The sequence below is a fragment of the Stegodyphus dumicola genome, chromosome X2, assembly GCF_044657685.1.
Source record: "Stegodyphus dumicola isolate Sdum_Otavi_A_Nest chromosome X2, ASM4465768v1".
Lineage (NCBI taxonomy): Eukaryota > Metazoa > Arthropoda > Arachnida > Araneae > Eresidae > Stegodyphus > Stegodyphus dumicola.
The window spans coordinates 183,173,593-183,195,485 of NC_140781.1; the positions used below are offsets into that span (position 1 = coordinate 183,173,593).

The 21,893-nt window shown below is 32.7% G+C and overlaps 1 protein-coding gene across 5 annotated transcripts in view; it reads right to left on the bottom strand.

The window, feature by feature from the left end:
• Positions 1–21,893, bottom strand: part of LOC118205680 (membrane-associated guanylate kinase, WW and PDZ domain-containing protein 1-like) — a 53,993-nt gene that overhangs the window by 24,860 nt on the left and 7,240 nt on the right. Inside the window, exons 2-3 of one of the 5 annotated variants that reach the window (XM_085809059.1) lie at positions 16,332–16,499; positions 4,062–4,591 (exon numbers count right to left, since the gene is read on the bottom strand). In XM_085809059.1, coding sequence (XP_085665185.1) covers positions 4,559–4,591; positions 16,332–16,499 — 201 coding nt within the window. In that variant the 3' untranslated portion in view covers positions 4,062–4,558. Of the gene's footprint in view, positions 1–4,061; positions 4,592–6,210; positions 7,604–14,404; positions 14,924–16,331; positions 16,500–21,893 lie in introns of those variants that run through there. The other 4 variants (XM_035377978.2, XM_035377975.2, XM_035377976.2 and 1 more) reach the window with 4 other exon arrangements.

Genomic DNA, 21,893 nt, shown 5'->3' on the forward strand with positions numbered 1-21,893 from the left:
TATTTAATCTGAATTTGTTTTACTCGTTTTCCTACCACAGCTTTGAATCAGCTTTGGCCAAAATGGTGTATTGATACTGCCACTTTAAAGGTTGCATGAGCAGGATTTTGTCAAAATCAGATTGAATACATGTCTACAGATTTGATTATTTTGCACTTTTGTTATTTGTAAGTGGATTAGAAGTGCAATTATTTTATATTCAAACGTGAGAAAATTTTATCCTGCATGGCATGGTTTATACATGACTGCATGTACATTAAATCTATCGGTTTACGATACACTGCAGAAAAATTTAATCTTACAGAGGTGACTTGCATAAAAGATAAGCATTTCAATGATGTTTTATTTAATTTATGTAGTAATTTTTTAATGAAAAATGTACTGGGTTTAAAAATGGTTTTAAATACTGAATCATTTAAAACTTTAATGCAGATTTTCCAGCTTTTACTAATATATTTGCTATAAAAAACGTGGAAGTATTGAGAAAGAAATTTTTTAAGAATGAAATTGCTCAAAAACTTATGCAAATTTTCCTGCACCTATGCTATATTTATCAAAAAATAAAATGATCAAAAATGTTTCTTTGAAATCCTCTAAAATAATAATTACAGTAGAATTTCAGAAATCCGCAAAGCTTGGGACCAGAGGTTGTGCGGATTTTAAGATTTTGCAGATTTCAGGACAGAAAAGATCAATCATAATATTCAGACTAAAAGTGCAAAATAAATAAGGCGTATTAAATACATTTAATTAAATTATTATAGACATTATTGTAATAACTTATTATATGCATTAAATTATTATTAACTTATTATATGCGTTAAATTATTATTACATATATAAATTGATTATATTATTCATTGTATTATATATACACAGCATCGAGGTTTGCCGATTTCGCCTCGTGCAAAGATTTCCGGTTTCGGAGATAGAATCACTGTTGCTGTAAAATTTCAACAGCTTTTCTTTATTTTTCCGTATATCATACACAATCGTATCGCAGTTCCATACGATTCTGCTATAAAAATGCACCTGTCTCCATCTTTTGCAGAATTTGCGCTTTTTGCGTTACCGTCAATGCAACGTGTTTACGTTTTTCAACGCTGCAAGCAGTAAAATCACGAGTGCATTATTATCTGTCATTGTATTAAAAAGGGTTAAAATTAAAAATATTCTTAATTTATCCACAAAATATCCGGATAAAATAAAGGCAGCACTAAACAATCTCGTGAAATGAAATAAGAAAGCTCAGAAAATAGTACAACGTGAATCGTGAAGTTGAACAAAGAGTTGAGTGAATCGTCTGCTTTTTTACCTCAATGCAGATTAGAGAGAAAAAAACTTATTTATTTTATATTATTTTTTAAAACTTTTTTATATCAATAATTTGGTATTTTCGTTTTGACTCATTATTATTCGGTAAGTATTTTTTTCTTCGATATTTCGTACTCAATGTTGCGGTTTCCGGAACCTATAAACTGAATGTTTATATTCTGAGAGGCAACACGGATTTCAGGAGTTGAATGAGGCAATGACATACTACTATTAAAATGATGATCACTCATCAGAGATTTATACTCATCACTTCCATCAAAATACATATGTTTGACAATTTCTTTTGCTATATTTATACCTAATATTTTCTTCTCGTATCACTCTGATGCAAGCATTATTATGTTTTTCTGTCAGTAATTCTAGGATCTACTACCCAAAATGAGCTTAGAGAATGGCATTAATTTTTTATAGCAAATAAATTAATAAAAGCTGGAAAATTAGCATTAAATTGTTACATGGTTCAGTATTCAAAACCATTTTTATACCCAGTACATTTTTCATTACAAAAATTACTATATAAATTAAATGAAAAAAAAAAAAAAAAAAAAAAAAAAAAAAAAAACTGGAATCCTTATTTTTAACGCAAGTCACCTCTGTAAGATTAAATACTGCTGATAAAATGCTTATTGTAAATAATATGAATTTTTCTGCAGTGTATGGTAAATCAATAGCTTTAATGGACACACAGTGATATAAAAGCCATATCATGCATGCCATATCACGTTTAAATATACAATAATCACATTTCTAATTCGCTTACAAATAACAAAAGTATAAAATAATCAAGTGCTAACCTTTGCTCTTCTATAGGAAATCTGTAGAAATGTATTCCCTCTGATTTTGAACTTTTTTCATAGGATATTTCAAACAAATACGCAGAAGTTACAACTAAAATTTTTTTGAGAGAGAAAATTTTTTTTCAAAAAATGTAAAGATACACTGTTCCTTCAGATATAAATGAATGTAATTAATTAACTCCTTTAGTTTCAGGTCACTGAATTGGGGAGGAGGAGGGGCGAGAGTTTTAGTTAGCAGCACAACTGCAGTCACCTATTTGGTGGCAGGTTGAAATATGAGCCGCTTCTCTTGAAGCAGCTTTGAAATACGTTTCCTCGTTTATAAATTACAGAAGTTTTTTTTCAATAATTCCTGTTATTTTAAGGGAAAATTTCCATGCATTTTTTCCTGTAGTAGATCTACATAACCGTTTATTAAAACCGCACTAATTTTAGCAATCTGAAAATGACACAAATGACGTGAACTCTTTTGTAATTATATTAATCATTAGCATTAAAAAAACTCGCGTTTAAGATTACCTCAGAGGTGATTTTTCTTGTTTCTTAATTTAGATGCCATACACTCTGGTAATAGTTATTTCCCCTATTATATTACGACCATATCAGTGGGCAATAAAACCACTACATACTGGTAGTTCGTTTTAGATGCAAACCCACACCAATAAATGCGATGGCTGCATGGTATTTTACCATGGTTTTCAGCATGTGTAACATGAATATGAGCCATTTCTTGTTAAACAGTCCTCTACGATGGCATCTCTCTCCTTAAAGGCAGATAGTCCTCATGTGCTTTGCTGCATTCAAATAATTCTAACCCTCAAACCATGGCACCCGACACACTAAATCAAGATGAAAGGTTTCTAAACCAGTTTTTAAATTGTATGCACCCCCTCCCCAGTGGCCAAGCACTAAAACCAATGAATCTTAGGGAAAAAATGTAAACATCAAATCGAGTGCCATTTTCAATATTTTAAAGTAGTTAACGTTTGGGTGGAAAAGCTCTTTTAATACGCCCATAAGCAGCTGAAAATTGGACCAAAAAAACTAAATTGGCATAAGACCTTGTCGATTTCTATAACAATCTACACTGACGAAAAAAAAAAAAAATCCCAAAACCAAAAAAAGAATTGTGCTAGATAAACAAAATCTGGTAAGCGTATTTATACATCTGAAAAATGACATAGATTCAAATTTTGTGCTTTGCACATAAGTGTGGCATTAGTAGTGCCACTCAGAACTTACAAATCAGCTTTGCTTTAAATGTGTGCTGTAAAGTTTGTGAGCATTATTTATTTTTGAAATTTGATGTATTGAGTTGATGTTGGCCAAGAATGCCTTTAAGAAGACGAAGAAGCCATTATCAACAGCTCACCGAGTTTGAACGAGGTCATGTAAGCAGCAAGCAGCAATAAGTGATCTTAATTTCAAAATGATTAGTCAGAATACAGAGCGAGAACATCATCGGATCAGCAGTATGTAGGACCACCGCGGAGAGCAATGCACGAAGAAATACGTCTAGGCATAGAGTCAATAAGAGTGTGGATGGTACCCTGAGGGATGGCTCTCCATTCCCTTTCAACCATTTGCCACAGTTCGTCAGGGGCAGAATCTTCAAACAGTGTCCAATCCCATCCCACTGCACCTTTAGGTAGCCAGAAAGCAAATCTAGCAACAAGTGTAACAAAATTTTCTTGATGAGACTGGCATCACTGTTTATGTTTGGAATTAGTTTTGTTTTAAAAGAAAGTACATTATAAAATTCTAAGGAAAAGGATTGGTAATCTATCCCTTCTCAACACATTCAATAAGTATTCTTAAATTATCAAGATGTCATTTGTAATCCCTTATAAATTGCTTACACAGTGATGCAAACTACAGTGCTTAAACTAATAGAAGTAATTTTATTAATTTATTGGCTTCCATGCCTTACTAAGCTTAAAGATCGCTTGTTAATTTCTTATTTATTTTTATAAAAAAGCAAATGGCAATTTTTTACAATTCTCAAAGGGAAATTTCAGTAATTTGTTTATACATCATTCTTCACTACTTCTACCCGTAAGTGTGATATGTATTTAATCTACAATTATTATATTGAGATTCTAATCCTTGAAGAGACTATCAGTATTATGTAACTGAATCATGATCAACTGTGATACTGCATTTTCCTTAGACTGTTACACCACATAAAACACACATTATATCCATCTTTTCGCACAAAAAAACAGATAAAAAAATAAAGATTTCTTTCCCCATTTTACTCTTCCGACCAGATCAACTTTGCTGCCCATTCTGATACAGTGGAGACTTCATAGCTATACTCATTCTGGTAACAATGACTTGCATATACCCAAAGCATTACTGTCATCACAATAACAGAAGTTGTTTTCCCCCACTAAGGCCTTAGATTAGAATCTTCCCAATCTGGATTAGAAAATGTTTTTTCTGCAGACACTTTGCAACTAAAGGAAACAAAGAAATCCATTTAATGATATTTTCACATAAATTCAGGTATTTTATATTTATTGAACAGAACACACAAGTAAAAAATATGTGCTTTAAGTTTCATGATGGAATGTCATCAAACTGTTAGAATTATTTTCACGAGTATGCCAGAGAAAACTACCTGAAATTTGAAAGTATTATTATCTAATAAATAAATTTAGAAGGAAGACGCAACATTAAATGATACGAATACATTAAAGTTAATTACTTAAAGATTAAAAACTAAATAATTGAAACTAATCAATGGTACTTTGGCAAATATAGATATACTAAATGATTTTTATTTTACTGCAAGATGACAAATAAGGAATTTATAAAAAAGAAAATAAAGGTTTAAAAGATTTTGTTTAATACTAGATTGGGGGGGATTTTCTTTTATTCATGCATTGCACATGTGCCTCTGGATTATCAGTTACTATAAACCAAAGATACTGGAAAATTGTTGAGCCCTTCTAAAAGACAATCTGATTGGTTCTATGCCAGCTGCATGAACGATGCTAACGCGACATAGAATTTTACAAGAAATTTATTCCTTCCAATGTTGGCGGGAAAATCACTTTTTTGAGGATCGTTGTATGAATTTCTCAACTTTTCCAAATTTTGATGAAAATATTTAAATTCTCTGCCTTCTCCCGGTTTTCCAGGTAGCGTGGCAACCTGGGATATAAGTACTGTACCCTCACATGTAAAAACCATACCCTCCAAGGTTCTTTAGCCCGTAAGTTTAATTTGGGGAACTGATACATTTAATAAACTGGAAAAATGTAAAAGAAAATTAAATGATCCTGAACTGTTCTTAGACATGTTGCGATCCTGCTTTTTCCCTGCTGTCCTAGCATATTACTGCTTACCTCTCCTTCTTCAATAGCTTTGGCATAATTGATGTAAAAGTGCACATACGATATACACAGCAAATCTGAGAAAGCACCCGTCAAAACTTTCCGGGGTTATAGAATGAAGCTATACGAACAATATTCCTCACAGAATATATGGTTGATGCACATTTGCAAAAATACCAGGCATTTCCCGAGTATTGCCAACAACAACAGCAATCTTGGCAACTTGATCCATATTGATTTCAAAGGGACACTTGTAGGGCTTTCAGGAAAAAGGCTTTTTATGTGGCCTTATAGAAAAATATCCGAAACCTGAGAGATCCGGTGATCTTGGTGGCTATAGGACAGACTTGACCAAGCCTTTGCCCTGGAAATTCCGTGGTTCATTTAACAAGCCACCCTCTCAGCAATCCATGATAGAAAATGCTGTTGGGAGCGAGGACTGACCCTTTTTGTAACATATACATCCCTCCCCTTAGGCAGATAGCCCTCGAGGCTTTGCCGTAATTAAATAACCTAACCTAATGAAACTAAAAATTCAAGTCTGTTTTACTAGTTTATTAAATACAGTGGTACCTTGACATATGAGTTTAATTCGTTCCGTAATTTTGCTCGTATGTCAAATTGCTTGTATCTCAAAGCAATTTTCCCCATTGAAATTAATTGAAATGCCATTAATCCGTTCCAGATCCCAAAGCACCACCTCAGTTGTTTAAGTGTTTTTGAATAAGAAAAATGTATTCACAAGAAAAAACATTTTATTTATAGATAAGAAATACATATTCTATAAAAACATAATTAAAAGAAAAAGTGAAGTGCTTCATTTTCAATACTGGTCTTCACTTTTTCGTCACGCTTTGCTCATTTTCACCTGCAGATCGTTTAAAAAAACTGTCCAAGGAGGTTTGTTTCTTCCTCCCTTGCAGGATATTGCGGAAATGAGCTAGGCAAGTTTCGTTGAACAACTCCGATGCACAACCAGTTGCAACTTTTTCGCGGTGATTTTATCCACGAAATCTGCAACTTTCTCCCACATTCCCAAGATCTCCTTTATATCTCTTGTAGGGATAACCTCCTCCATCTCTGGCTCCTCTTCAAAAATAATTTTTCATTGAACCACCGTAGGCTGCTGCGAATGTAGATCATGTAACTCCTCGGTTCTCAGCTCCTGAGACTGTTCCTCGACAAGTTTGTTCACATCTCTCTCATCCACCTCAAGACCCATAGATTTTCCCAGAGAAACAATCTCCTCCACCACTGACACTTCGGGTTCCAATCCTTCATAGGCCCTTTCAGCTACAGCCTCAGGCCACAGCTTCTTCCATGCAGAGGTTAAGGTCCTTGTTGTAACACCCAGCCAGAATTTAAACTCAATTTACTGTCAGTAGTCTTGTTGAAAACTATTTTTCTTTTTACTAAATTACAAATAGTAAATGGTATTGCCTCTCAAAATTAGAAAGATAATAAATAAATAAAAAAATAAACACAACAAAAATGAAACTACAAATAATTAGAAAACACATTGCTACAATTTTTAAATGATCCATTTTTATGAATTTTGAATTAAAATATATTATTTGCCTTTATTTTTTTAAACGCAAAATGTTTCATATTTAAACTGAATTCATGGAGCTTAACAGCACATTACAGCAATACTAACACACAGCATTAATTTATTGTTACATATATAGGTGTATTTAATTATGGCAAAGCACACTAGGGCTATCTGCCTAAGGGGAGGGATGCCTTTCGTGGAGGACTTTCTAAGGGAAACTGGCTCATATACACGTTACACATGGGGAAAACCACGAAAACGCCCATGCAGCCAGCCCGTTCGCGGGATTCGAACCTCGGACCGAACTACCAGTGTTCAGCGTCTTTACCGCTCGGCCGCTGGTGGGCCTGTTACATATATATATAGTGGACAAAAACAGTTACACATTTATTGAATCATTATCTCAAACTATTTCTCTCAAACTGTTTTGTGCGACATATTTCCAATACTAAGTTTACCATTCAATGCAGAGAAACAAAATTTGAGAAATGTCTCATTAGTTTTCCAGGAGATACTCCTGATTGAGGTAAATAGTGGGAGTCTTCTTTAAAAAATTCATGTTGGCATCCAAAGTATATCTGCAAGCAAACAAAAGCAAAAATATATCTATTTGCAAGCAGAATAAGAAGTACTTACCATAATTATTGAAAAAAATATTTGCAAATATTCAAACTATATCGAATTTTCTGAACTATTTCATTCTGTAAATGATTTAGTAACTTTAAGTCTTTATTATTGCTTAAAAAATGAATAGCTGAATTGTTAGCATTTGATATTTGAATTGTTAGCTTAGATTTAGTTTGCATATCATAGATATTGCAACGTGGGGCAGTATATTGCCTCCTACGCAGCAATATAAGTTATGTACAGTGCATTGTTTCTGCACAATTTCAGTTAGTTAAGATTCAAACTCCTAGTGTAGCGTACATGTTTTGATCCAGTATGGTCGGGAATTTATCATTTTCGATTTAGATTTTTACTTTTATTACAGTCCACGAAATAAAATTGGTTGTTGTTGTTGTTGTAAAGTTGTCTATAGTATACAGTCTAACCAGCGACCTCAAAACACATACTATGGAACGGACCAAATTTAATAAATTATTCTTTGATAGAAATTTATTCATGTGTTCAGTGTGTCTCATTTCTTAAAATTTATTCATGTGTTCAGTGTGTCTCATTTCTTAAAATTGCTAAAGTAAATTTTATGTACTTGCATTTAGGAATTTTGACTGTATCAGTGTAGTTTTGTTTCAGTTATTATAACATGCAAAGGAAAAAATTCATACATAGTCCTGTATTTAAAATTAGTTAAATTCCTTAATAAAGATGGACTTTTTGTTGTTTTCAAAGTCGATAGGGTTTAATTCAAAAATATGCCACATTAAGGGTTACTTTTTAACCTAATTTAAATTTTTCATTACCTTAACATGTCCAATAATTGTTATTTAGAATGTTATTTTAACTCAGATATTGTAATAATATCAAAATTCCTTACTTTTTGATAGGTAATCCAAATGTGAAAGAAAAAAAGAAAAAATTAAAATGTAGAAATATATTTATTTCATAGCTCTAAGAAATAAAAACAACACGAGCACTTTTTACTGTCTATCTGCATAGTGTGGCATGTCCCGTAAGACTGAGATTTGTATGGTCAAATCCATGTTTCAATTAAAGGAAATGCATGCACAGTCTTCTCATTTTCAATTTGATTAAGGATTCTGTATATACTAGCATAAGAAATATATTAGTTCATGCAGTGTTATACATCAATATTTATAGACAATTGTTGTGGCTATGTTTATTATAATCTTGTTCATCGTAATGGCTGGAGTGCCTAAACCATCACGCTGTGTAAACAAAACTCAAATCTTCATCTTCGCATACTGTTCCACTAGTGTTTAAACCACTGAAATGGTGATTACAGTAGAACATCTCTGGTAAAAATTTACTCTACTGTAAACCTTGGCGAATCGTTTCTTTTCATTATATCAAGATCGTCACCTGGGTGGATTAGCACCAATTTCAAGACGGCCGCCACACAAAACCAAAATAAGAAGTCAAAGATGTACACAAACTTGGTGTCCATGTACACATCGACCTATTTTAAATTCAAAAACAGAGAACTGCACAAACTAGACATTGTGCACTGCCTTAACTTTGTCCATGTACATATTAATCTATTTTCACTTTAAGAAAATCAGAAAGTTAAAACGATCATGTTAAAAAATTCGCTGCTGTCTTAACACACAGAGACAACCAAAAATACACAATCAGAGAGGAATAAGTTACCAAAAATACATATTTCCTAACATAAAAACATTAAACAACAAATCTTTTAACAAAAATTAACACACAGAGATGAATAAATAAATGAAACGTCATTTTTTTAACACCTTTTTTTTCACATGTATACGTTTAGGCTTCCTACCATCGTCTCCTCCATCTTCCAGGTAAGCAATTCAATTAAATTTTTCGTCTCTTAGTCACCTCAGACATACTCAAACCAAATTGGTACACACACCAAAATAATAGCAAGTTCAAAATACAAGATTATACCACTTATGTGCAACCAAACACAGCAATTGAAAAGAATGGTAAAAACCAAAAACCCGGGTCTGTACAAAAGGGTTACTATTACAAAAAATAGCCCAAAACTAAATTTATCACAGCACGTTGGCAATATTTGCAGAAATAAACCCTTTTTAGTGACAAAAATTTAATTTTTGTTCCCCAAAGGCTACTTTCGCCAACATTATCAACATTAGGGTTACCGAAAAAGTTATTTGATGCAGTGGGCTTCCAGATTTCACGAACAACCAATACCACTTTGCGATTTTTTTCAGACAGAAACCAAGGTATACCATACAGTAAAGATTAGCCACATCTTCATTTACTACTGTTACAACATAAAATATACTTCTTTGGTAGATTTCTGCAGTTAAATTCAAAAGTTTAAAATTGCATATTGCTCATCATGATCAGATTTAATTTTCTGCACATAGCTAACAATTACTTATGTGTTGTCAGACAAATGTTACCAGATGCAGTTAATTATTTTTTACTTGCCAATCTCATGAGTCAAGTTTTTTTCCTCCTGGATGACAACTTTATTTTGTGTTGCAAAATAAATTCAATCTCACTCTTTTTGGACTTGCCTACATATTAAATTTAAAATAGTTTTATTAGGTAAGATGTGTTTATCATAATTTTGTTTCTCTCTTTATCTGTTGATTCTGTTAAAAAATTAAGATATGGGTGCCAATCACAATATTTACTTAATGTTAATTGGCAACAGTAGTGTTGTTGTCGCGTTGTCCTTATCTGGTGTGCATTGCTGTGGTTGCTTGTTTTCATGTAACCAAAATATTCCCAATATATTCGACTATTCGACCTGGACTATGTCATTTCTTTGCTCACAAATAATTTAAATTCTAAAGGCCCGTCCACACGAGGACGCTCGCGACGTAGTTGACGCAACTTTTTTGACGCGGGCGTAAATTCGTGTGACGCAGAAGACGTAAAACTGAGTACGCTCCTGTTCAGCTTTTTCGCTCGCGACACGTACGTATAGCCAATAGCCATTCGAGTTCTTATCACGTGTCATAATCAGAAAACCTTCTTGCTCACACATTTCAATATGGCATCAGAACCACACAGAGATGAGTTTTTGCTTAGAAATATCATAACTGTATACAGCAATAAAATTATCAGCATTGTTCACGCCATCTTCAGATTTCTCAATATTGGTATAAATTTAAAATTCTTATTAAAGGGGAAAACTGTATATTTATAAAGCAATGATCCAACCAGTATATCCATATGCTTCGCCTATTTATAACACCGTAAGTAATAGGAACCTAAATAAATTACAGTTTCTACAAAATCAAAGTTTCTGCCTTACAAATTTCTCCTTAATTATTAAAAATATTGGCTACATCATGTGTAATAAAAAGCTCTATAAATATCCCAATATTAAATACACCAAAAACTAACTTCAGTAATATAACAACTTCTAAAATAAAGCAGTTGACTGTGAAAGAGTATTCAATAAAATACAATTACGAAATTTTGGAGGAAAGTTACAACTTGTGTCATACAGCAATCATTTATTGAAGTTTAATTAAATTACCTTTGCAGCAACTTCTACTTGTTACGTTATTTTTCACAAACACTGCTATAATAGATAGCTGAGTGGTCAGCGTGCTGCTTTGCAAATGGAAAGGTGGCAAATTCGAACCTCACCCGTAGACAGTATATAATTCAGTTAGCTTTTCTCATTTTGAAACGTGTTTCTTATATTTAATCATGAATCATTATATTCTTATTTTACATATTATTATTGTTTTCATTTCTTATTTTATTCATTATTATTATTGTTTTTAATTTAGTTTAAAAACATGCATTGCAAATAGAAATCCTTATGTAATAATATATCTGCATCTCTTTATCATATATCATCTATAAATTCTCTCTTTATTTTTACTTTATTGCATATTTTATAATGCACATAATTTCTCATAAACTGTACAAAGTTTGAACCTCATTCTAAATTCAAAAATAAATAAAAAGAAAAACAAAAGACCAAGGGAGGGGGAGTTAAAAAAATATGAAGTTGGTTTTATTATATGGTGGATGGTGTATATAAAGAGAATTAAGTAATTTAATTCTCTTTATATATTGTATTCCAAACAAATTTTATAAATCCTAATTTTCATATGATATAGAATCTGCAAGTCTGTCAAACTGGTCGATACTCATCCTGAAGTAATTAAAAACAAGTAATATACAAAAAAAATTAAGTCAATTTCTACTTAGGTACACAAAGAAAAATTTAAAAAAATACAAATAAATAAATAAATAAATAAAAATAAAAACAGAATTTTTTTAAATTGAAAATTTTAATATGTGAAAAAGCTGTATTAACATCAAGTGTCTTTCCCTACAAGTTTAAAAAATTGTATTTGAACTTGAGTGGATGAATAAAAAGCATTTTATGTACTGAAAATTTGAACAAGATATAGCGAGAGTGTGAGCTAATAGTAGGAATCTAATAATTCTGGATATTCATTTCACTAACGAAGCAGTAAAAATAATAATAATCATCATCATCTCTTTGAACAGGTCGCTCTAAATAAATCTTTCAGACCCATTCTTGCCATTTTTTGCGGTTTTGCCTCTGCTTAATAATTGCACTTAATAGTAAAGTTTCAGCTATAAAAAAAAAAATCATCTGATTCGGACAACTTGCCGCAAACATACAGAAGCACAACGAAGTAATAAGATACACTCTTGACGCTATATTACAGCGTCACGTTATGTTTGCGCAAAATAATTCTATTGGTTAAACGCACTCTTCGGAAGCGTACTCGTTTGGACGCTTTACGCTGGTAACGTAAAAGCATGTTCGTCAGCTACGTTTCGAGCGTACTCATGTGGATGGATGGGCCTTAACACGTTATCAGCACGAAGCTCAAAAGTAAATGCCATAAGGATCCAGGATTGTAGATTGCACCGAAGCTTAACCACGTTGTGAATCTGAAGTGAGCTGGTTAACCCATGGAGGTAGGAAAGGGAGGAGGGGCCAACCCGCGCTAAAAGTGAAGCACTGCTTTGAAGCTTGGGTCACCAGATGGGGTGTTCTTTGTTTACATTCAGAAGCTCGCTTGACAAGATTCTGATAGTATTTCGACACACAACAGTTCCAAAGAAATCGAAAAAGGGACACTTTTGCATGAAAGAAACGATGGATAACAGCAATTTGTATACTTTAGTGACATTTACGCAAAAATCACATCTTGGTTATTTTTCGATAACTAACAACAGCGATTTTGATTATGAATTTGTTTTATAACAAATAACTTTTTTACAACTTTTGGGTGTATGCTAAATTAGTGTAAATTACTTTACACGAAAAATATAGTGAATGCACAGAAATTAAAGATGCCAGAAATGAAAAATAGGAAATATGTATGGGTATTTATGCATGTGCCTGCAAAAAGCATGTATCTGCCTTTGACAAAATACTTAAATATTCATTAAATTATTTATAAATGTATTTGAAATGAAGAATTTATTCACTTATAAACAACTGTGAAAGTACTGTGAAGAAATCTAATTATTAAATGTATCTAATTTATAATGATTATAAATGTTATCTAAATATATAATAACCTTAATATTGAATTGTAAACATAAACTGAAATCCTATTGACAAATACATTATAAAACTATTTAAGCAAGAATTGTTCGTATTGGAAAGCAATCTGTTAAAAGGTATTGTAAAGCAAATGCTATGAGATGCGCACTTAAGAAAGTAATAAAGAGTTTTGGAATATGTATTGTTGAAATTAAGAGTAAAAAAAAGAATCTGATAAGTAAAATTAAAAGAATTATTCCCCTTACATTTTATAATAACTCAGTTACAAGTTTTAAATAATACTTAAAAAAAAAAAAAAAAAAAAAAAAAAAAAAAAAAAAAAAAAAAAGCTTATTTTATTCCCTTTCAGAAATGTTCAGAGAAATTCAAGTACTATTTAAAGTATTTCACTAATTCCTAATAATTCTCTAATTTAAAATAAACCGAATAGAGCATTAATTATAAATTGACTTACATTTTTTGATTTAAAAGATGCCTCAGAAGCCAAAAAATCATGTCATATTTAAGAAAGTATTTTAGGAAGAAGCTCTATAAATAGAAAAGAAATAATGCATAATTTTAATATTAATAATACAATAAACTTTGACCTTAATTTTTACCTTAACCGAGTAAAATCGAATTACCTTAATTTTTTTTCTAATGTAATTAATGAAAACTTGTGAAAATATTTCATTCAAATTAAACCATTCTGAAAAAACTGTCCTGTGAAAAGTATAGCATTTAATTTCGTTCAGAATGAAATGTTGTTTAAAAATATGTTATTTTCACATATTTAGGACTCTGATGTGTTGTAGAAAAAGAAAATATATACATTTATATGTATATTTATGACGTAATTACAAAATATTTACATCCGATCGTGTCAAATCCCATTGAACTCAATGGTAAATGACCCAATGTTTTGGTCACCACGTAGGGATCGCCTGTGCTTCAGAGCAGGTACGGGAGAAACTTGTTTAAAGCGACTCCATCTTACTTCCTACCTCCATGGGTTAACCATTGTGCTGCTACATTATCCATTTGATGAAGTAAATAATTTTTTTTATAGTGAATTTAGCTCGATATATTTACTTGAAGAATGACATCTGAAGATTATAAAATGGCAAAAAACTAAACGGCGACAATTATCACACATGGTGTATCTGTTCGCGTGCCGTGCTGATGCAGAAGAGATGTTGGGAAGCAGTGGAACCAGGATATGGAATTGAAATGAATGAAGCAGAGAGGAAAAAGAATGACGAAGCTTTTATCTTATTATTCCTCATAGTTGAAGATACATTTCTAGATGATATCGAAGATTGTGTTAGAGCCAGAGACGCCTGGAACTATTTAAAAGAAATGCACACAAAATTTGGTTTGCTTACTGCAACTTATGAGAGAATTCTTTAACATAAATATGAAGCCAAACGAGTCTGTCCAATCCTATCTACAAGTAATAGACATTTTGTACATTTTTATGCATTTGTTCTGTGCAATATGTGCAAGTTGTTCAGAAACATTCCTCATAAATTGCAAGCATTGTAAATTCATGTTATATTTCTTTTATATCGCTGCGAATAAATTTGTATCGCTGATAGAGGTTTCAAAATCAACCGTTTCACTGCCGCACCCTGTACTATAGGTGAGATAAACTTTCTAATCTCTACATAAAATTTAGCACAGATTCAATATCTCTGGATCATTTGTACTTTTTCAATCATAGTTTCTTAACCTTTTTGGGGGTCACTGCTCCTTTCCAAAGCTGGGAAAAAAAAAAAAAAAAAAAAAAAAAAAAATTATGTCCAAAAGAAAAATTTTACCCAACTATCTAGGATTTTCTAATATTCAGCTGCACTGCAGTCTCAGGTAAAATGAATATTTAAAATTTACTTATCGCACTTTGCAAAAATTTAAGAATTCAGTACTTTTCCATTAAAGAAAACCATGTGCTTTTTCAGCACCATATTGACACATTTAGGCTTCTTTCCTCATGGCTCAATGAATGACTAAAAACAGTGTTTGAGAAGAACAACAAAACATTCTCCAATTTCACGACAAAATCTTCCAAAACCTGTTGTGAACGGAAATTGTAGATTATGTTCCTCTTTTTATGCGAATAACTTAGCTGATTATGGCAAAGTTTATCTACAAGGCTTATCTAAGAGGAGGAATGCCTTCGTGGAAGACTTTCTAATGGAAACTGGATCATATCCATGTTTAAAATTGGGAAAACTATGTAAACCAAAGATACAGTTAGTCTGCTTACCTGGGTTCCAAACCAGAACCACCAGCATTCAAAAGTCTTTTAATTACTTAACCACTGGTGAGGCCCCATTTATGTGAATAAGTTTTAATCAATTACCATAGTTCTGTAGCATTCATTAATTGTAAGGATGTGATAAAGAATTTGTACATACTTCGGTCATGTAATTATTCTGATAAACCACAGTGTTACAATGAAGTTTCACTTGAAGAAAGCATTCATTTGTAAAACTCAACATACAGTAATTTCTGACATCCTAAGCAAATGAATAAGCAGTAAGAAACGAATGCCTGATCCAACAATGGTTTGAATTCGAACCTCTTTTTTTGCCCCATCAGAAAGGACGGCTGCGCAGCCACTTTAGCTTCATGTCACATTTTGATTTCCGGTTACTCAAACACTATCTTGCTTTGGAAAGAACATCTCTTTTTTACAAGAAACAGAATAGCTGCTATTTAAATTCTAGGCAAACCTTAAGTCCCTCAATCCGCAGCACACACACACACACACACAAAAAAAAAAAAAAAAAAAAAAAAAAAGAGTACATGAAATACGTGGCTTCAAAAGTGACGATCATAATGACAATTATCATTAGGAAAAAAGCTAGCTGACAACTGAGCACCAATGAACTATGCTACAACAAAAATATTACGAAGTGATGTACCTTTAATGGAAAAACACCCAAAATTCTTTCCCTGTTTTGCAAGGTGCTTTAGATACATTATAATTCATAATTAAAGAGCAAAACATTAACAAAATAAAAATTTTAAGGCATATCTACATTACTAAAACAATATGCATTTCTACTGAAACTTGACAATTCTTTTAAATAACATTACTTGGACTATCACACAATTAAATCATCATTAGAATCTATCAGAACTGATAAGCTTTGGATAGCATATACCTTTATTTTACCATCTTGTTGAGCAGGACCGTTGTCTACAATCCTCAAAACAAAAAGAGGCATGTTGTGAAATTCTTTGCCACCACAAATACCAAAACCAAAGCCTTTAGTACCACGCTGCAGAATAACAGCGTGATAATCTTCTTGTTCAACAGATGTGTCATCTTCCTAAAGAAATATATATATATATATAATTTAATGCATAAATGTGCTGGTATAAAAAACTGAGAAGAATAAAATTTCCAGTTTTAATACATTTTAAAACATGAAATGAATAGCTTATTACACAATTTGCTCCAATGAGTTTTAAACTTCTTCAAAAACTGTACTCGTAACACTAATTATCTTGCCCTTTAACCTTTGGGACTCATGTAAACAGAAAACCAGAAAGCTATATAGGCTTGATATAATGAACTGACTGGTATACCAAATTCAATAATTAATGATTATTTATTCGTAATTGGTAGTATGATAAATCACAGGGGTATTTTATAGAGAAGGGTTCCAAAAAAGACAGCAATTCCCTACCGAGGGAAGAATTTCATAGTTTCGGGGGGGGGGAAATGCAGTCCTTATTTATCAATTAAGCGTTTAGTTTTACTTAATATAAAAAACTACTTTTATTCAAAATTTGGTATTCATCAACATTTTCAATACCGTTTTTTGTTGAATTTATAAAATACATTTAAAAAATGCTCTAAATGTAGATAAACTGTATATATACATATATTGAGTTTAGAAGAAGGCTAGGATGATTGTCTAATTATTTTGAAAGGAGTTCACGTGGCCAAAAAAAAAGTTGAGAACTACAGATCTACAGTAATCTATTTGATTTACTAGATTACGGCAAAGCACTCGAGGGTTATCTGCCTGAAGCGAGGGATGCCTTCGTAGAGGACTTTTTAAGGGAAACTGGCTCGTATACACGTTACACATGAGGAAAACCCCCAAAACCCCCATGAAGCCAGCCTGTTCGCGGGATTCGAACCTCGGACTGAACGACCAATGTTCAGCGACGTTACCGCTCGGCTGCTGGTGGGCCTCTATAGTAATCTATATAATTACAAGTGAATTGTACAATAAAAAATTACAGGAAGATCCAAAATTATCTTTTTTTCACAATGAACAGCCATAAAGTAACGCATGTAGAGTTGTAAAAGAAAGTCAGATTTGTAATTCATAAGTTCACACTCGTGTTTGTAAAGTACTAAGTGACAAGCAGTTTACAGAAAGATGAAGTAGCTAAAGTAAAAACATAACAGAATAATTAATTAAAATGATTTGCAATAGAATATAAAACCATACTGTAACATACAACTCTATGTGCAACATACAGTACAAATTCAAAGATCCGGGCATCCAAAATTCAGACCTCAAAGCCACCACCTTTTCTTATTTATTTATTTACTTTATGTGTGTGCTTTACACATGCGCATTTGATTCCCTCCCACGCATAATAAGACATGTCGAGTGTCCCGATTCTTAATTTCTTCTTCAATGGCCAAACAACCCAGGATGTGCCCATGCCTTCCTCAGAATCGAATTCCAAGCTCTTCTATCCCTGATCAAGGACATCCAATTGGTTATTTTTAAATTTCTTAAGTCTGTTTCCAAACAGTCGAGCCACTTAAGTTTAGGTCTCCCTCTTTTACGGGTGCCCAATGGTCTGGCCGAGAACACTTTTTAGTAACTCAATTTTCATCCATTCTGCACAGGTGGCTTGGCTATTTAATTCCCTGAATCCTTATATATTTTACTATATCTATTTCTTTAAAGAATTTATAGAGTTCAGAGTTAGTTCTTCTTTTCCCGGTATTGTTACATTTTATGCCACCAAAAATACTTCTCAAAATTTTTCTTTCAAAGACGGAAATGATACTTTTAGCTTTTACTGTCATTGCCCAGGTCTCAGCAGAGTATGTAAGAATGGGTCTGATTAAGGTTTTATAAATTAAGATCTTCGTTTTTCTGCTAGTGAAGTTAGACTTCAAGTATTTTTTTAGACCAAAAAAACATCGGTTAGCATCTGTGACTCTACTATGGATCTCAGGCATTAAATCATCAAGAGTATTAACTTCTGATCCTAAATACTTAAATTTGTTAACAGTTTCAAATTTAAAATAGGGGCTGCTGTTATTACCACATGGCATTCATTTAGTTTTATTTTGGTTGATTGCTAGATGCATTTTGCTGGCTGCAGCTTCTAGACATGTAAAAGCCTCTTTAAGTGACTCGGGAGTGCATGCGACTATGTCAACATCATCAGCAAACGCAAAAATCTGAACAGACTTGTTAAAGATAGTTCCATGAGTATTAATGTTGGAGTATTTTATGATTTTTTGGAGGGCAAGGTTAAAAAGCAAGCAGGCCAGTGCATCACCCTGTCTGAGCCCATTTGAAACAACAATGGGCTTAGAAAGATTATTAAGGATTTTAACCCCTTAACTGCCACGGGCGTATATATACGCCTTGCTCAGCCGATGCGTTAACTGCCCCAGGCGTATATATACGTCCTTCCAAACTGCTATCATTTGCTTTGCGCTGCTACACCTAAAATTATTCGCAAAGTTAACGCATCGGCTGCGCATCTGGGGCAGTTAACGCATCGGCTGAGCAAGGCGTATATATACGCCCGCGGCAGTTAAGGGGTTAACCATAAGTTTTGTCTCAGTAAGAGTAATGGTGACCAAATTTATAAGTTTTTCAGGTATTACAAATTCTCTCATTAAATATTTTCCATTTACTGAATCGTAGGCAATTTTAAAATCAACAAAAAGGTGGTGCACTGCAATGCCATATTTATTAGTTTTTCCAAAATTTGCCTAATGTTAAAGATTTGTTCTGCTGTAGATCTTCCTTTGTGGAAACCACATTGATAATCACCTACAATATTTTCTGTATAAGTTACTAGTCTAAAAGTATATTGGAAAATAGTTCATAGAAAACACAAAGGAAACTGATTCCCCTGTAGTTGGTACATTCCAAAATTGTCTTCTTTTTTGTGTATAAGACAGATGATGCTCATTTTCCAATCTTCAGGTAAAACTTCTTGGTTCCAAACTGATTCGATGAAGTGATGCATTTCCTCAATGTTTTGACCTGCAGCACTTTTAATAAGTTCTGAAGTAATCAAGTCAGGACCTGGCACCTTGTTATTTTTAGCTTTTTAATTCCTTCTCTAATTTCTGCCAAATATGGTGGCAGGATACTATCGGTGTTTACAGAGGTAGTTGGGTAGATTGAAGACCCATCCCACGTATGGTCATTCAACAAGTTACTAAAGTGCTCCTTCCACCTGTGGAGTACCTCTTTTCTATCATTTAGGATGATGTTGTTTTTGTCTCTACAGGCAGTAGTTCTAGGCTTAAAATTTTTGCGGCCACGATTAATTTCACGATAGAAAGCACGGCTTTCATTGGACCCCCTCAGATGTTCAACATCCTTAAATAAGTTGTCGTGAAAAAAAACTTTTCTTAAGCCGTTTTTTCTCACAGGCTTAATGCATGCATTACCCCTTCTCTGCTCATAATAAAACATCTGGAGAATCCTGATTCTTAATTTTACTTCGGCATTAAATAAAATACCTCATTATAGAAGAAACAATCCTTTTAGCATAAATCTGCATGATCAATAATTTGGCTCTGTACATGCGTATCTGCTTGGCATACATCTCAAATCAAAACATTCCTCATAGAAACATTCTGATTTTACATCTACTAATATTTTATATCCCTGACGCCAACCTGGCAAATCATTATTTATTATATTTTGCTTTCACCACCATATGTTTATCAAGACATGACAACTTGAGTAATGACTCGTGTAACGACACGCCTAAACAATTGTTTTTATTAGTAATTGAATAAAAAAGAGTATGGTACCCTTTTACGTTGACATTACGCTTGGCGATGATTACAGATTTAAGTTAAATGCATTAAGAAATGTTGACAGGAAAAAAATTTTTAAAAAATCTTTCCATATGCTAAAAATAGATTTTGTTAATGATACTCAAAGGTCAAAAGAATACATATAGTGCTATTTGAATTAAGAATAACTGCTTTGTTTTTCGCATAAACGAAGAGCCAGCGCCAGATCTCGTATGGCCGCACCGGGAATACCCTAGGCACTTAGTAGCAGAATTTGGGACCCACAGAGACTGCATCAGGCGGTAAGACTTCTATTGCCTGCCCTCATAAAGCCTTAAGCATGTGCAAGGAATAGGCATAAGTATAATAAATAACTAAACTAATACAATTCATGCTTAAATTGTCTCAGTGTGCAATAGAAGCTAGATAAAATTTAGCGAAACAATTTGACTTTAGTCCCCAATATCATATGATACACAGCCAAATATGTACAGTGAACAATAGCTAAATTTTATGTTGATAGCCGTTAATCTGAAGGCTTTTGAATGTCGCAAACCAAAGGTGAAATTTTCTAATTAACGGATTTTGTAAAGAAATGTGGAGATGCAGTAATAAATGAGGATGATATAAAAGAAGTTTTTCATTGTGATGACAATGCTCCTCAATCGTCAATTAATGGATAACAGAATCTGTAGTATGGTTCTAGATCCAGAAAATACCATTTCCGATAGTGAAGAAAGTGACAGAGTGGTTACTGAAAACGGAAAAATTTCGATTGACAAGTTAGTCGAAATCCTAGACACAGCAATTACAGGACTTCAACAATGGAACTTTGTAACTGAACAAGAAATTATGTCTGTATAGAATTAAAGAGAAAGTATTAGCACAAAAAAATGAAGCGACTTAAACAAGAAATGCTTAATAAAGAAGACAAATAAATATTCAGCTTTTTTTTCCTTCGTAAATTTAGATCATAAATGCTTCATTATTTCATAAATTATGATATCATATTTTTAATTTTATTATTTCTACATGCCATCTTCCTAGATTTAAACTGATGACCTAATATCCAGAAAAATCCGAAATCGCGGAAGTCCCGACGAGTCCAGATTTTGGACTTTGTACTGTATACATTCACAATAAAATTACCTAAAAAATAAGAAGTTTTTCAATTTATCAATAATTTCATCTCAAGTTTTATGTAGGAACAGTATCATTCAAAGATAAAAAAGTTTTTGTTTCATTGACAGGAACTGCTGATAAAATAGGGGTTGAGTGGTAAGCGCTGGATTAGATTGTGAATAAAGGATCCTTTTTGTCTTCTGTGTATGAGAAGACATTTTCTCTTTCCTTAATGAGAAGCAAGAAATGGGAAGCACACTTGAAAACAAAGGTGCCCTTGAAAATAAAAGGACCGTTGAAATTGTGAGAGAGTTTTTTGTAGAAGGTAAATGGATATGGCAACTTTCCCAACAAAAAAGAAAAAAAACTTCACTTGAAGCAATGGCACTATTTATTGTGTACTTGTTCCTTGAACTACAATGCAAACAGAACAGTACACAAATGTATTATTTTCATAATATACATTTTATTCAGGCGTGATATACCTTGAAGAATTTCCCATGGCAAATGAGAAGAGGAAAGTGCCCTACTCATCTTTCTTGGTGCAGTAGCCTTTAATTGCTGCATGGTTAGA